General features: G+C 41.9%; 1 protein-coding gene across 1 annotated transcript in view; it reads right to left on the bottom strand.

Annotated features, from left to right (window-relative positions):
- Nucleotides 1–759: 759 nt before the first annotated feature.
- Nucleotides 760–15,518, bottom strand: part of STS (steroid sulfatase) — a 166,497-nt gene continuing 151,738 nt past the window's right edge. Inside the window, exon 11 of the mRNA XM_044768186.2 lies at nt 760–3,848. Within this exon, the coding sequence (XP_044624121.1) occupies nt 3,475–3,848 (374 nt within the window). The 3' untranslated portion in view covers nt 760–3,474. The remainder of the gene's footprint in view (nt 3,849–15,518) is intronic.

Raw genomic sequence — 15,518 nt, 5'->3', positions numbered from 1 at the left:
CCCTACTATTATCCATCGGCTGCCTGCCTCCCTAGGGACACCTTTTAACTTTTATCCAGATTTCCTGGGCCAAGTGAGAGCCCAGCTGAGTCGTAATGCGATGGCACTGCTTCCTTCTCCTTCTTACCGCTTCTGCATTTATTCCATGTTCCCGTTTTCCTAAGGAATTTAGTCAAAGAGAGAAGGGAGAACAAGGTTTTTCACATCAAAATTCAGACTCTTTAAACTTCTCTGCTTCATATATTTGTACAGCAAAGCAGCTGCTTCACTTCACTTGGCACAGGGCCTATTAAGACTTTCACGGGCCCATGAAGGAAAACCTTACAAAGATATTAAGATAAAGACATATTACATAAAAACATAAAACATATTAAGACACACGAAAATTCTATTTTATGACTGTTCTGGTACAGACGCTTATATGATCTTCAACCGCAAATGTTCATTTCTTCTTCTTCTGATTTTAAAAGAAATTAAGCTACTTTTTGTGAGCCCTGAGAAGGCCAGAGGCACTGTGCATGATGGGCAATTTGACCCCGCCCTGCCCTCTAATCAGGGAGGTCTGGGGCTATTTTATTTCTCATCCATCTCTGCATTTCTTAGCCCCTCCCTGGAGCCTTGGAGACTCAAGAAATATTTGTTGGACTGAAACTTGTATTCCCATCGCTTAACATCACGCCCAAAACACAGTAAACCCTCCGCACACTTTGTGAATGGCGTCATGTGACAGCATGGCACCAGAGCACAGAATTTTTATTTGCCAAGGAAAATTTTATTTTAATTTCGCATTAACATTAGAACAAGGCTCTAAGAAAACTTTACCAGATGCACTCACTTTACAGATAGCATTTATCAGACACGGGCCAAATACTTGTCCTGTTTCTCTACTCATCATTATACGTCCTTCAGCCAATCCGAAGTCTGTTTCCTCTCCTGAATCCTTAATTACCTTGGTAGGTATGCTGCGATTTTGCTTTTCACACAGCGTTACTGACCTTGTAAAATAATGCCTGTGTATATGTTACTAACCGCTTAGCTTGTAACAGCTATGAAATGCTAGGAATATAAAGATTTTTTTTCAAGGAATTTGCTTAAAGCTTCAAGACCCACTAAGGCTTGGACATACAGCTCAAGAGGTCATACAGCTGGGATGCTTTGAAAGCAAGCAGTCATGCCTTACAGCTTTGTAAAGAAACTAGGTCCTTTAAGAAGGTTTCTTAGGTCTCTCCTGGACAAAAGAATTCAAATTTACTGTTGTATGTTCCAAGCAAGACTTTCAGATGATGAATGGTTTGAAATCTAAGATAATAATAGTTATTACTGTTTTTATCAATCTTTGAATACCCTAAAACATAATGGTGACCTTAGGCGTTCTGAAGCAAATACTTTAAAGTTGTTTTATCTCTGGAGGTGTATTTGTCCTTCATTTGTTGTTCACTTTGTACAGATTAAACAATGAATTCTATACATAAATACGTATTCACATAATCCATAAAAGCACTTCAAGTTATTCAGTGCTCCAATACACATTCCCACATCAGCAAGTGTTTTCTGAAAGTCCATTTGCATTGAATCTGTTAAATTGTGAGTAAACATGATCATCTTAAAACATAAGTTCCTCATAGTGGCTTCAAATAGTTTTTGCACAACAATATCAGCAATAATCCTAATACATTATTAACATGCTGGTGCACTCTTTAACAAGAATATTTCCTAAAACAATAGGACACATTTGGGGCAATTTCTGGAATGAGAAATCCACACCAGAAGTAAGAATCCTGGCTGCTTTCCAACGTTCAACCATTCCTGGGGTGTGGGTGGGGATCACTTCTACTTTTTAAGAAAAAGAAAACAAAGATTAAAATCTGAACTAGCAGATCTTAAAGAGGAACTGGGGAAATGCTGGTGGATCTTGGAAATTCTTCAGGGAGAAACAGAGGAAATTAGAGTCCACTGTCAGACAGCCTATGATGCAGTGCACCTTCTCTCCACACGGCCACTCGGAGTCTAGGGGGCCCAGTTGTCTGCACTCTCATGGAATTGAACGAATGCTGGGCTGAGACGCGATGCTCAGACACATTCACAGACGAGATGAATGGGTAGGCAGGTGGATGGCAGCTCCTCTCGACGGATCACTAAAGGAATCTACATGATAGTGTTGGAGGACGTACACTGTCTGAAGGAGTGACAAGAGGCTTCTCCACGCAGGTGAATTCTTTCCTCAGGAGGGCTGGTGGTTCAGACTTTGGCCCTCCCTCCAGTCATGCCACTCTCAGCCAATCTCCTCTGTGACCTGGCTGTGCCTTGTCCCTTAATTACTGAGGTGGGGGAACTGGAATTAAAACAAAACTGTGCATCTCATTGCAGATTGTAAGCATAGATATTTCTCAGCCACAGGATAAGACCACACAACACAAATACTTACATTAACTACTGTTCTCACACCACTAAATTCTGCAAGAAATAAAGATATCATCCTTCTGTGTGTGGATCATGGACTGCTTGAGAGTGGTTCTTCTCCCCCCAACAAGATACCACACTTTCTACGCCAACGATTCTGAATGACGTTGGAAGGGATCCCTTTCACTGTAGCAGCCCCAAAGCGGCCTTTTAGTTCAGAACTTCCAGTCATCAGAGAAACAGTAGAAACCAAGTATAATGCTACACATTATGGGCTGGAAATCTGCAGGTAAGATTTGTCTTGGGATTACTGTTCCTGAAGGATTTCACAAAAAGTCTGTTGCACAAACAAATCTATCTGTGAGCTTCTATTGTTTTTACCTAAATACTGATAAGCTTCTAGTTCCATATCATAAATATCTTAACCTTCTCGAGGAAAGAAATAAACTGTGTATATATAAATACAGATATCTTCAATAGTATTTAATACGTGTTCTAAATAATACCAACAGTAATAGCCTTCCAATAACTAAATTGGAACTTACCATCCTCTATTATTGGTAAAGAAGATGGTCCTTTCTTCATTATAAAGTTGCATATGTTAAAATTTACTAACACTTTTTAAATTTTATTCTTTTTTATTGGTGCACTGAGGGAATCATGTGGTCCACTGCCTCACATCAGATTGTGGAATAAATGATGCCTTATACTGCTGATCACAGACATTTGCTGAGGGCTGAACAGCTTACCTTCTGCACCTTCCTACTATCCATCTACCCTGGTGTTGGACGTACTCATTTGAACCCCCTCTAAAGCATTTACATGAATCCAAGAACTCTGGCCTCGGAAGGCCTAAGTCTAACATCTGTCTCTCTATACACTGCAAACCTTGATTTTTTCCCATGGGCTAACTGTGGGCTCTTGATTGAGCCTTCAGCTGATAGGATAGAGAAGCGACCCCGATCTAAGGTGCTGACAGAGCTGGCTTCACCCAATGCCACTCCCAGTGTGCGTTTGTAACGAAGGAGCTGGAGCAGGCACCGAGCGTCTGTCTCATCCCCAGACGCACAATGGCTAATGGCTCACTGTTCTGTCTTGTTTTTCTTGGTCGCACTGGCAAGACAGGCCGGAGGAGGAACAACACATCTGAAGCCATGGCTTCCAGACAATGTTTCCCAGTGACAATTGATTGGGGACCTCTTGCAGGGTCTTGGTGTGGCGATCTGCAGCTTGCTGCATAGCTTCCAGGATTTCCTGGAACCGGGGCTCGGTCGTCAGAGTTAATGGGTTTCTCTCTCTTGGATCTTTGGAAATATCAAAGAGTAAAGGTGGGTGATGGTGGGTGATGTAATCCCCGTGACAGAAACACACGTGTGTGGAAAAGCATCCATTGGCGCCCTCAGGGGTGAACTTGGGTGTGAAGAAAAAGGCTTTCCAGATGGACGTGCCTGCGGTTTACAAGGACAGGAGTTGGTGTCATGTGGAAAGTGTCATTATATTCAACACACTGAGAACATGCACAGAAATTATGCTGCCATGTACTTTAAGAAGGCAAAGACTGATCATTCAATTGTGGATGAAATGTATGTATTTCTCATGCTTAAGGCTCCAAAGAGTAAAAGTCATAGCTTGAAAAAAAACCCAAACAAAAACCATGCATTATTGTTTATCTGCCCAAGAATACAAGACCCAACTGATTAAGTGATAGCTGCCATGATGCAAATTTAGACTTATTATTACCATGGCATTTTCTTCTTATTCAGAATCTCTCTCTCTCTCTCTCTCTCTTCTCTCCCTCCTTCTTCCCTTTTCCCAATCCCTAATTTCTTAGGCCATGCTGTGCTGGTGAGAGAGGAAAAAGCCTATTCATTGTTTGAGCACAGAACTCAAACAGGACTGTCATTTTAGTCTAATAAACTTTACAGCTTGGGAATGTAGAACAGACACTCAATAAATATATATTGACTAACAGATTTTAAGCTCCTAGCTCTGCCACCTCTTGCACTCCAACTTCAACATTTTAAACTTGTAGCCTGTATTTCTGTTTAAAACAAAGCAGAAGGAAAAGGTAGGCTCAATGCTAATATGTATGTGAGAGATGATAAAACTACACATGTGCACACACACACACCCCCACACAAATAGCCATCAGGAACAATCTTAAACAAGCTAGGACCTCAGTTCATACTTTACTTTCTTAGTTTTGAGAAATCCTAAATGTATCAAATCCAGAATTAAGTGAGTCTGGGAGTGAGGATGGGGTGGGACTGGAAATGCGTAACAGAGATCTTTGGGGGTGAAGGAAATGTTCTCATATTAGATTGTGACTAGAGTTCCAGAACTCTATGCCTTTACTGAAAATTACTGAATTGGAATTTTATGGTCTGTATGTTATACCTTAATAAAGGTGTTAAAAATTCCAAATTAGGGGAATTCATTGACCCCAGAGTAGGACGGTTAAACAGTTTTTAAAGTGTAAGTTCTGTGTTCCATTAAACCCCTAAATATTCAAATTTTTAGGAAAAAAATAGATTTTCAAACAAATGATTATGAAATAATTGATTTCCTGTTTATTCCACAATATTATGACTTTCTGAGATGCTAACTGCTAATCAAACATCCTCTGACTGAGGCCTAAAAACTGCTTCCTGGGTATGAAAAGGTGGCAGATAAAAACAGAGAATTCACGTGCATGAACCAACTGGAATTAGGTGCAGAACATCCTTTTTTGCATTATCCTTACAGCTTTTTAAAATAAAACTGTAGAGATTTTCCCACTAGGTAGCATCACACACATTTAATTTGCTTTGATAATTTGCGTGTATAATGGCAATGTGCCTTAGGTAATTATAGGTATTTAGTGACCAACTGGTTCAAATAGAAAATAATGGAATCAATGTAAAAAAACTGTCATGGGTATCTGTGCCGTCCCCAAAGAGCACCCGACCACAGACAAGCTTATTCAAGGGAATGCGAGCCTCTCTGTGTGTTTTTGGGAAGAACTGGAAAAGAGGGCAGGCAATGTGGACCTGTTCCAGATGACTCTACTAAAGGGCATCCATAAAGGGATGCCTCCATCTGAGGCTTAGTCGATGCTGGGAGAGGCAAGATACAACGTCTGTGTCAACGTACACATATTCAGCACATCTGCCTTTTAAAAATGAAGTCAGGCTGACACGCGGACATGTTAGGCTGCAGAAAGAATTCCTGGGCATGGTTACCACCTGCCGCAGAGTTTAAACAGGAAGTAGGTTACCTTAAGATTCTTCATACCAACTCCTCTCATTCCCCTTTCCTCCCAGGGATGACAGATTTCCTTCAGAAGGCTTTTCTGTGACACTGCAGCCACTTAGAGCCCATCCTCAGTGAGGGTCAGCCGGGCCAAGGCTGTTACAGAGAGAGGCGTGTGGGAAGCCTCTTCTCTTTCTCTGAATGCTGCAAATCTGGAGGGTGCTTCGAACTTGACATTCGAGTCAAGTCTCCGTGTGTTTAACACCCCAAGAGAGGGTAGGCTCCTGGAACAAATTCATTTGAAGGGCCTGTATCTCCCACTTGGCTTTTGAAAGCTGCGCATGTGGACTCTGTTACTGCCTTAGCTCAGTCCTGCCCAGATGTGAACTGGAAGGCTGACTGAGAGGCCCGTCAGGAGACCTCAGGCATTCCTGCCCAGGAGGAGCAGTGGTGTAGCTCAGACACGTGGAGAATTAAGAATTAACTTTCCTGAAGATTTGTTTGGTATGCCATACAGGTGTTTGCCTTTTTATCTTCTAATTTGAATTTTTAAAACATTTTATAAAAAGATAGATTGCTTATTCTCTGCAGTAGTTCTTTGAACCAGTTTGGACTGAATCAAACGAGAGAACTGGGACTACATTTTATTGCCCATAGGTTCACAAGATACGGTCCTTACTTCAGGACTCTGTTCTGTTATTCACCAGGAACCCGGGAATCGACATCTCCAAAGGTGTCATTTCAAAGGGAAAGAGTAAATCCCAGTCATGTGATAAAATAGGAGGCACTCATGTCAACTCATATTCCCAATAGATGACATTCAGTTTCGTCTTCCAAATTTTTTTGACAATGTAGTTCATCCTGGATTTCTCAATATACTAGAAAAATGTTGGGTTTTTAAAAAATATTTTTTCTCCACTGTTAAAATTCCAGTCTACTCTGAAAAACGATTGTTTCTTTCTCACCTCTGTAACAGATAAATATTTTGATCACAAAGGGATCTTAAACTCATTTATAACTGAGGTCCAATGATCTGGAGAAACAGTATTTAAATTTTATAACAAGAATGAGGGAAAATTAAATGGAACTTTTTTTTTTCTAGGAAGATTAGCCCTGAGCTAACATCCATTGCCAATCCTCCTCTTTTTGTTGAGGAAGACTGGCCCTGAGCTAACATCCATGCCCATCTTCCTCTCCTTTCTATGTGGGATGCCTACCACAGCATGGCTTGCCAAGTGGTGCCACGTCCACACCCGGGATCCGAATCGGCGAACCCTGGGCTGCCAAAGTGGAACATGCACACTTAACTGCTGTGCCACCGGGCCAGCCCCAAAATGGAACATTTTTTAAAAAGTATTCTAAGTAGTGATGAGAACAATAATTCTACTGAGGTTTAAAAAATTAAGAGAAATAATTGTCACAATTAATGGTCAAAGATGTCATTCTCATATCATAGTTAGACCATTGCTTTGTCATTGTAATACAAAATGCAGTGGAAATCACTACCTATCTGGTGAAACATTTTTATGTAAAATCACCACTAAAAAAATATGATTCAATTCACGAAAGAAAGTTTATAGTCCTCTGACAGAAAGGCAAATAGAATCTAAGTGAGAAAAGCTTGACTCCTAAGCTGGACCTTGATTCAGCAACTTCCAGGTATAATCCTAAAAGAGCTATTTCATCAAAATGGACGTAAGCTATGAGATAAGCTGAATCCCATGGTTTTGGGGTTCCCTGGGGCTCCCTGTGGACCCGAGGGGTGTATGACCCCAGAACAGGAACAGCTGTTGGGACTTTGATTACTCCAGGTTATAGGAACTCATCCCCAGGAAGCTGTTCTGGGGCTACTCGGCACAGAAGCCCCAAGAATGAGCACCCATGGTCCTCAAGAACAAAAACAGAGAGGATGTGTAGCCCACTTGGCAATGTTGCTGCTTCTCTGGAAAGAAAGGAGCTGAACTCCAAACCTGAAATTTAGTTATGTCCTAAAATTTAAAAAAATCAGTATCAGTATCCAGTACATGCTCCCTCCTGACCTTTTCGAGTCGGAACACGCTCCACTCCTTAAAATCTAATAATGTCCTCCTGGAGGGGTCCTCACGGCTGCATTTGTCTTTATCCCAAGGACCCTGAGCACTTCTGGCCTCCGGTGATGAGACACGAATCTCGCACTGCATCCCGAACATTGGATTTGGCAGCAGTAGCAGCCCTCAACAGAGCTCCCAGAATCCAGGCCCCAGGACACTCTCCCTTCTAGGCCCCTTGAATTTCCAAACTGCTGCCCTGCAGAAGTCTCAGCACCACTGTGTTAGAGAAAATAGAGCCGAATTGGGAAAATTCTTCTTGTGTGCAAGTATAAATGTTGCACCACAGCAGATGATCAGGAACGTCGCTCATCGCTACAGCACATTTTGGGCCCCTGTTTCTAACCTATGGGGGCTGAAGAAAAGTGCTTCCCACCTAAAACTTTGATGCTACAAAAATAAGATGATTCCCTCTGTCCTGGAGACCATGGAGGCCCCAGATAATCCACCTGCTCCCACAAACTTCGCAGCTTCCCTGCAGTTAGGTGAGGTCCCGTGAGGAGCTCTTGCCAAATGAGAGCAGAATGTGACACATCTTTGCCAGGCCAAAGTACAGAAAAGCCATCTCTTTGGCTGGTGACACTGCAGTTGGGGGAGCCTCTGTGAGTGTGGTACCTGAGTGACTCAGAATGGCTGAGTCCCTGCCTCCTAGACACCCAGCTCCCCACCATTAATGAGACATCTGGCAAAGTCTGGAGACAAGTTTGGTGGTCACAGCTGGGGGCGGGGGCTTACTCCTGGTATCTAGAGTGTAGAAGTCAGGGATGCTGCTAAACATCCGACAATGCACAGGACAGCCCCCCAGCCCCCAACCACAAAGAATTACCTGGCCCCAAATGTCAACGATGCCCAGGTTGAGAAAATCTTGTATAAGGCAGGAGTGAGAATAAACCTTTGCTGGGCTAAGCCCCTGAGATTTCAGGGCTAAAGTTATCACAGTATAACTTAGCATCTCCATACTCACATAATATCTGAGAGTTAAACTATAAATGAAACAAATTTTTACTTTTAATGGAATAGATCAGAAGCCGGACTGAGATATACAGTCACCGTTAGTCTCAAAGACTTGGCAATAACCCGTGTGAATGAATTACCAGCTTTAAAGGAGAGAAAATGTGCCACAGAACAATGGACGTATAGATGAGGATGAGACACAAGAGAATGCGTTTGCTGTGCTCTTCCAAGCAAGATATGATGGATGGAGAGGGTGCAGGGGCTCAAGGCCTCCCTCGTTCCAAGGGGCAGCGATGTCTTTATGAAAGTTAGACATGATGTCTTTACTTAGCCTGATGATACTATGTGAGACTGGCTATGTGAGAGGGTAAGCAGAGAGAGAGAGAGAATGCACTGGCCAGAAGGCAGGGGCTTGGATCAACGTTTTTAAAGGGGTGTCCTTAAGGGATAAATGGATGAGCTCTCCTGGGGTACAAAAAATCACCCAGACTTTGCTCCTTTTACTCTGCAGTCAACACCATCCATGGAGGCATCGGAAGCGCCTTCTGCAGATACATTCAGAAGATGCTTAATTCTGCACAACAGATGCCAGTCCAACCTTTCAAAGCACATCTCACTTCATGTTAGTATTCATGGGGGTTTGTAGCAGTGACCAGTTCTGTGCGTAGACATTCTTTGTTCCGAGTTCAGAAGCATTTCGTGTTTTGGCAGCTTATTTGGGATGATCTGCCTTACCTCTACCACCCTTTTCATTGGCATTCACATTTACCTCCAGGCTCTGACAGTTTGGGTTCAAATCCCAGCTCTGCGATTTCCTAGTGAGTGATGCTGGGCATGACTGTTAACCTGTCTGTGTCCCAGTCTCCTCTTCTGTTAAGTGAGGATAATAACAGTACCTGCCTCGTGGCACTGCTTTGAGGATTAACAACTCGTTCCTGAACGTAAAGCTCTCAGAACAGTGCCGGGTGCATAGTAAAGACACCTATGAGTTAGCTGTGAATATAAAGCTGCAGTCAAGCTCAGTGAAAAACACATTGGTTTCCGTCTGCTCTTAAATCTGTTACCACTGTAATGCACATCTAAAGACATCTTTTTTCCACTAAAGATTCTTAAAGAACATGGACAACTAAATGTAAATGGCTTTAACACACTGGCTCTTAACATATCACTCAAATTTAGACTTCCCTTGATAAATGTTGTTCAAGTGCTAGTCTTGGCAAGATTTATTTTGGATGCTTGGAGGATTCCATGTATATATCATATACGCCATACACAGACATTTTAGGTTTTCAGTCTTGGCAGTGTTTCCTATTGCCATCTTGGAGTTCTTCAAGAACAATTTCAAATACTGTTCTGCTTTCCCAGTATGAGAGACCCACATCCAAGGGACCCTAGGCTTGCCCCCTCGGTAATGTTGATGTCATCTACTGAACTGACCTCTGAAAATCCATCCTGTGGTTCGTAAGCCCATGGTGACCCTTCCACGATACACCTCAAACATCATTCCGTATCTTGCCCCATCCTCAGCCAGCCACCCGATACCAGTGCCCCAGTTCTTTTCTTAGACCCAAAGATCTTACAGTGTGGCCCCAAATGGAGGTGCTCCAGGGCACCAGGGTCTTACAACTCAGTACACACACATGATCCCAGAGCACTGTGGGCCCAAGTCCTCTTCTTACTCCTGAGGCTCATTCCCACCTGTTCTCCATAGTCCAGGCCTCCCATGATTCAGCACTGGGATAACGGATTACAGATCAAGTTCTGCCTGCTTCCTGTGGTTGGCTGCATTGGAACGCAAGATACGAAGAGTGAGAAGGAAGAGGAAACAGCCAAGTGCTGTGGCTAAGAGCAGCTGCTTCAGGATTTAGAGCAATCTTAGCTCCACCAATTGATGCCTGAGTGTCCGAAAACACAACACCTTTGAATAAGCCTCAGTTTTGCATGTTGGGGGACAGAAATGTATAATCTGGTATAAAGTGGGTATACAATGCACACTAAACTCCTGTTCCCTTCTTTGCCTCTGTATATTGACATCCCACCCATCCTTCAAGGTCTGTAACAATTCCTCCTCCATGAGTCTGTCCGGATCCCCAGCCGGAAGTTATCAGTGTTTCTTTGTTCCTCTCGCCAATATTCATCACACATTCAGCCCTTAAGGTCTATTACTCTCTGTGGACTCCATTTCTCTTGCTAGGTTATTCGCTCTCTGAATGCAACAACTGTATCTCTCACGTCTATTAAGTGCACAGCACCTAGTGTCTGACATAGAATAGATTGTCAACAAAAATTTGTTGGGTAAATTAATAAATGAAAGAGATGATTAGATGAGCAGGAAGGGACTGAAAGAGAGGGAAGAAGCCAGCTGTCATCATGAAAGCCAGTGTGTGCACACAGGAAGCCTGGTGTGTTCTGTTGACTCTCCTTGGGAACCATCCAGAGCACCCTGCCCAAATTCATTCAGTGCCCAACCCAGCCTTGAGCATGACAGAGATCCAGCCTGCTTGCAGACATCTGGGAATGGCCGAAAAATAAGCGAGGAAGTCAGAGACTTTGGAATTATCTTGGTGTCTCTTGGCATTGAAAAATGGGCAGTCGTGAGGAATTAGTGTGGCAAGCACAAGTCACCACACCTTCAGAAAAGAATGTCCATGGAGGGGCATAAAGGATGGACATGATGGCAGCCATGGACATGATTGCAGGTGTGGATCAGGGATGGAGCCAGTTGAGGGAAGACCACAGCTGATGTCCCCAAGGAAGGCTATAAAGACATGCATTGCTTAGCAATGGGGGTATGTTCTGAAAAATATGTCATTAGGCGATTTTGTCATTGTGTGAACGTCATAGAGTGTGCTTACGCAAACCTAGATGATATAGCCTACTACACACCTAGGCTATATGGTAGTAATCTTATGGGACCACCGTCGTCTATGCGGTCCGTTGTTAACCAGAAAGTCGTTATGCTGTGCATGACTGTACTTAGGGAATTTGATGACATGGATGAATCCCAGAAACAGCCCATGGAGGCGTGGAGATGCCCACATAGATAGCTAGAGGGAAGAATGGTTTTTGTGATTCTGAGTAAAAGAACCTATGATCTTAAGTAAAGAAGTCTCCATTAATGGAGGGGTAGACTCTGAAAGCAGACAGTATTGGGTGCAAATCCAACTCTGCCATCACCTCTGTTACTGTATCCCAATTATGTGACTTCCTACACATCTGCTTCCTGATTTACAAATGAGAGAAATAACTTGGGAGAGACCGCTAGCTATTCTCCTAGCCTTTCACAGTCATCAAGTGTTAGCGGGGCACACAGACACTCATAATGAAGACTCCACTTTCCAGTCTCCCTTGAAGCTGGGTGTGCACAGGTGACCAACTTCCAGCCTATGGGATATAACTGGGAGAGTCTGGACATCTTCCTTAGGAGATAACTGACATGCGCCCTTTTCCTCTCATCTTTTCCATCCATTCATCCATCATACTCTCCCTAGGTGGAAACTATCATCATTCAGGATGAAGAGGAAGCTGCTGCATCCTCCAGGTGGTGAAGGGGAACTTGGAGTCTGCATCCCTGAGACTTGCAGACCATCCACCTCTAGACTTTGCTCATGAGATGGAGATATAAACATCCCACTGATGTAAGCTACTGTTACTTTTTGTTTTATGTTATTCACAGCCAAATCTGATGCTGATATAATCAAAATCTCTTTTAATTATGAGGATTGAAAGAGATATCAAATGTAAAGTGCTTAGCAGATTGTCTGATGAACAGCAGATATGGAACAAATGGAAGGGTTTATTGTTATAAAGTATGTCTTCAAAAGATATACAATGGTTGCATAAAAAAGATGACAAATTTCTATAATAAGAGATCAACACGGGGAAAGTATACAACCACCTCTGAAGCATTTCTGTATAGAAGATACAAAGGTGAAGAAGACACAAATAATTATTAAATACAACATGCCTTGGTTGGAACTAAAACGTCCCTGTAGAAAATATCAGGTCTGAGAGCAGATGGCAGTAAGTGAGGCGGGGGTTAGAGACAGAAGACCTATTGGGAGCAGTGAGATATGCCCCTTGTCGAAATCAAAGAAAAGAGATCTGCAAAATATTGTAGAAAACCAATGAAATGGTAGAACCAAGTGTGTAGGGGTAACAAGGGCAGAAGTGGCAACCTATGGCAGGATCAGAGCAAGCTAGGTGCTGAGCTAAGAATGAAGAAAAGGGTTTGGGCATTCAGAAACACTTTTTTCTGTTGGTATTCAAAGAAGAAAATTTAGTTTTGATTTATTTTGTCTCTATAAGGAAGTAAGGTTGCGTTGTAGCAAATAAATGGAAGTCATGGCTGGCACTTTTTTCATCCATGATATTAATGTAGTCTTAGGTCAGACACGAAAACTTGAGCAGTAAAGTAGATGTCTATTTCAAAAATTGTCTAATACTGTGTCTAAGGTAATATGAAGTACCCTACGAAAATGTATGTTTACTAGACCAAGGTGGAGGAAACAAAATCCACTTATGAGAGTTTTTTTCCATTAAAGAAAACGAATGTTTGGGAAGTTAAGCCCGTTACTGAAGAGTCTGAGTGATAATGTGATTAAATAAATTAAATAAAAACTTAGTGATTTCAGGAAAGCTTTCTCCATCCCCCTATGTCACTCCTTCTCCTAGGCTGCCAAAGCAGATTCCCTGCACGCTGGGACACTATTACCATGTGTTGCTACAATTACAGGTACACGTGTTGTCCCGCACTCCTGGGCTGAGAAGAATTCCTGGGTGAACGCCTGAAAGGCCAAAAGCTTGTGGGATGCAGCACTTGGTTGAGGTATTCAAAAAGGAAAAAAAAATCCTATGACTTAAAATGTACCCTTGAAATATACGCTTGTTTTTAATTGCGACAAAAGTTATGGTGGGGTGAGAGGATGTCTTTCTGAAGGTAAGCTGAACTATGGGAAAGTTCTTAGCAGCTTTCATTTGAAAATGCTGCAGCTCACGTTAGTTCAGCTTCAGCCCTTGATATTTTATTTCCAAACTTTCAGATCCTACTTCCAATAATCAGACAAGAAAGGGCATCCAACAAATTCCCACTGAAATTATTAATGAAGATGAAAGCCAAGCACAGCTGTTCTTACACTGGTTAACTCATAAGATGTACGTAGCTGTAATTAGAACCTTCTCTCTTGTCTTAGGTGTATTTTAGAGGCAAAATTAAATTTTTTATTGTATGAAAGTTTTAAATAGCGAACAAAGCAAGTATTTCTCTTTACTTGCCGTGGGAATGCTGTTTTGATTTTAAATCTTACTTATCTCTATTTTAGAAAGAAAGTACCTTTTAAAAAGTTGGATTATGAACACATTTCTTTAGAATGAATTCTATTATCTTACTGTTTCTTCTTGTGACTTTTTAAACGATTTTCATTTTTAAATCACAGGAAAAAAAGTTTCCAACAAACTTGACTTGAAAACGTAGCAGGACTTATGAGGCCTGTGGGTTCAGCACGAGGATGGTCACATTTTTCTCTAGGGGGAAGAATAATGTCAGTGACCTCTTCCTCACCCCATTTTCAAAACTTCCTGAAGATCCCATTTCCTCACAGAAGCATGAAATTTCAAATAAAAGAGACATTTTTTCTAGATGATGTCAAGATTTCATATGTGTTGGCAGAAAATACTTTAAACTATTAATTATGTACTATATTCCATTGTTTCCAGAACATGCCCACAGCCACCCCATGGATTTCTGTATGACCAGCTTTGGTTTGCGGGCTCTCACACTAATGTGAGCATTTATTTATTTTTTATAAGTAACAGCATTCTATTAGGGCCAGAAGGTTTTGTTGGGTTTTTTTTTGTTAAAGATTTTATTTTTTTCCTTTTTCTCCCCAATGCCCCCCGGTACATAGATGTATATTCTTTGTTGTGGGTCCTTCTAGTTGTGGTATGTGGGACGCTGCCTCAGCGTGGTCTGATGAGCAGTGCCATGTCTGCGCCCAGGATTCGAACCAACGAAACACTGGGCCGCCTGCAGCGGAGCGCACGAACTTAACCACTCGGCCACGGGGCCAGCCCCGTGAGCATTTATTTTATAGATTATATTCATCAGCTCAAAAATCTGAAAGAGAATCCTAGAGCCAAGTACCTACGCCTTCTAAGACAAAGTTTATCCATAAAATCAAGTTGTTATTGCACTGAATTTTTAATAACATTGATTCATATGTCAAAACTTAAAGCCAAACTTTTTAATACATTGAACACTAAATTTTAACTCAAAATTCCCATTTTAATGCAAGAAGTTATCCATGCTACAATAATGCTTTTGTGAGTTCTTTTAAAATGTAATGGGAATAATGATATCAGATCATAATTAAATTACGCCATTCAACTTGCTGAGACAAATAAATTATAGAATTATTATATTATAGCTATAGAATTATAGAATGATTAAATTATAGAGCAGACACTGTATAAAAGTTAAAAGGGATTCATGTTTTAAAAGGGTGGAAACAGAATTCTAGCTCTAAGTTTTTGGAAAATAAGTCTGGAATTGTAATACTTGGGCCTCCAACTAATCAGGACAAATGGTAATTGGACCTTAAAAATATTTCCCATCGGGGCCAGCCCCGTGGCCAAGTAGATAAGTTTGTGCATTCCGTTTCGGTGGTCCAGGGTTTCACAGGTTCGGATCCTGGGTGCGGACCTAGCACCGCTCATCAAGCCATGCTGAGGCAGTGCCCCACATAGAGGAACTAGAAGGACCTGCAACTGGAATATACAAGTATGTACTGGGGTGCTTTGGGGAGAAGAAGAAGAAGAAGAAAAAAAGGATTGGCAACAGATGTTAGC

Source organism: Equus asinus, chromosome X (assembly GCF_041296235.1).
Source record: "Equus asinus isolate D_3611 breed Donkey chromosome X, EquAss-T2T_v2, whole genome shotgun sequence".
Classification (NCBI taxonomy): domain Eukaryota; kingdom Metazoa; phylum Chordata; class Mammalia; order Perissodactyla; family Equidae; genus Equus; species Equus asinus.
Note: the sequence above shows the minus strand (reverse complement) of the source record. Positions and strands in the feature narration are given on the sequence as shown.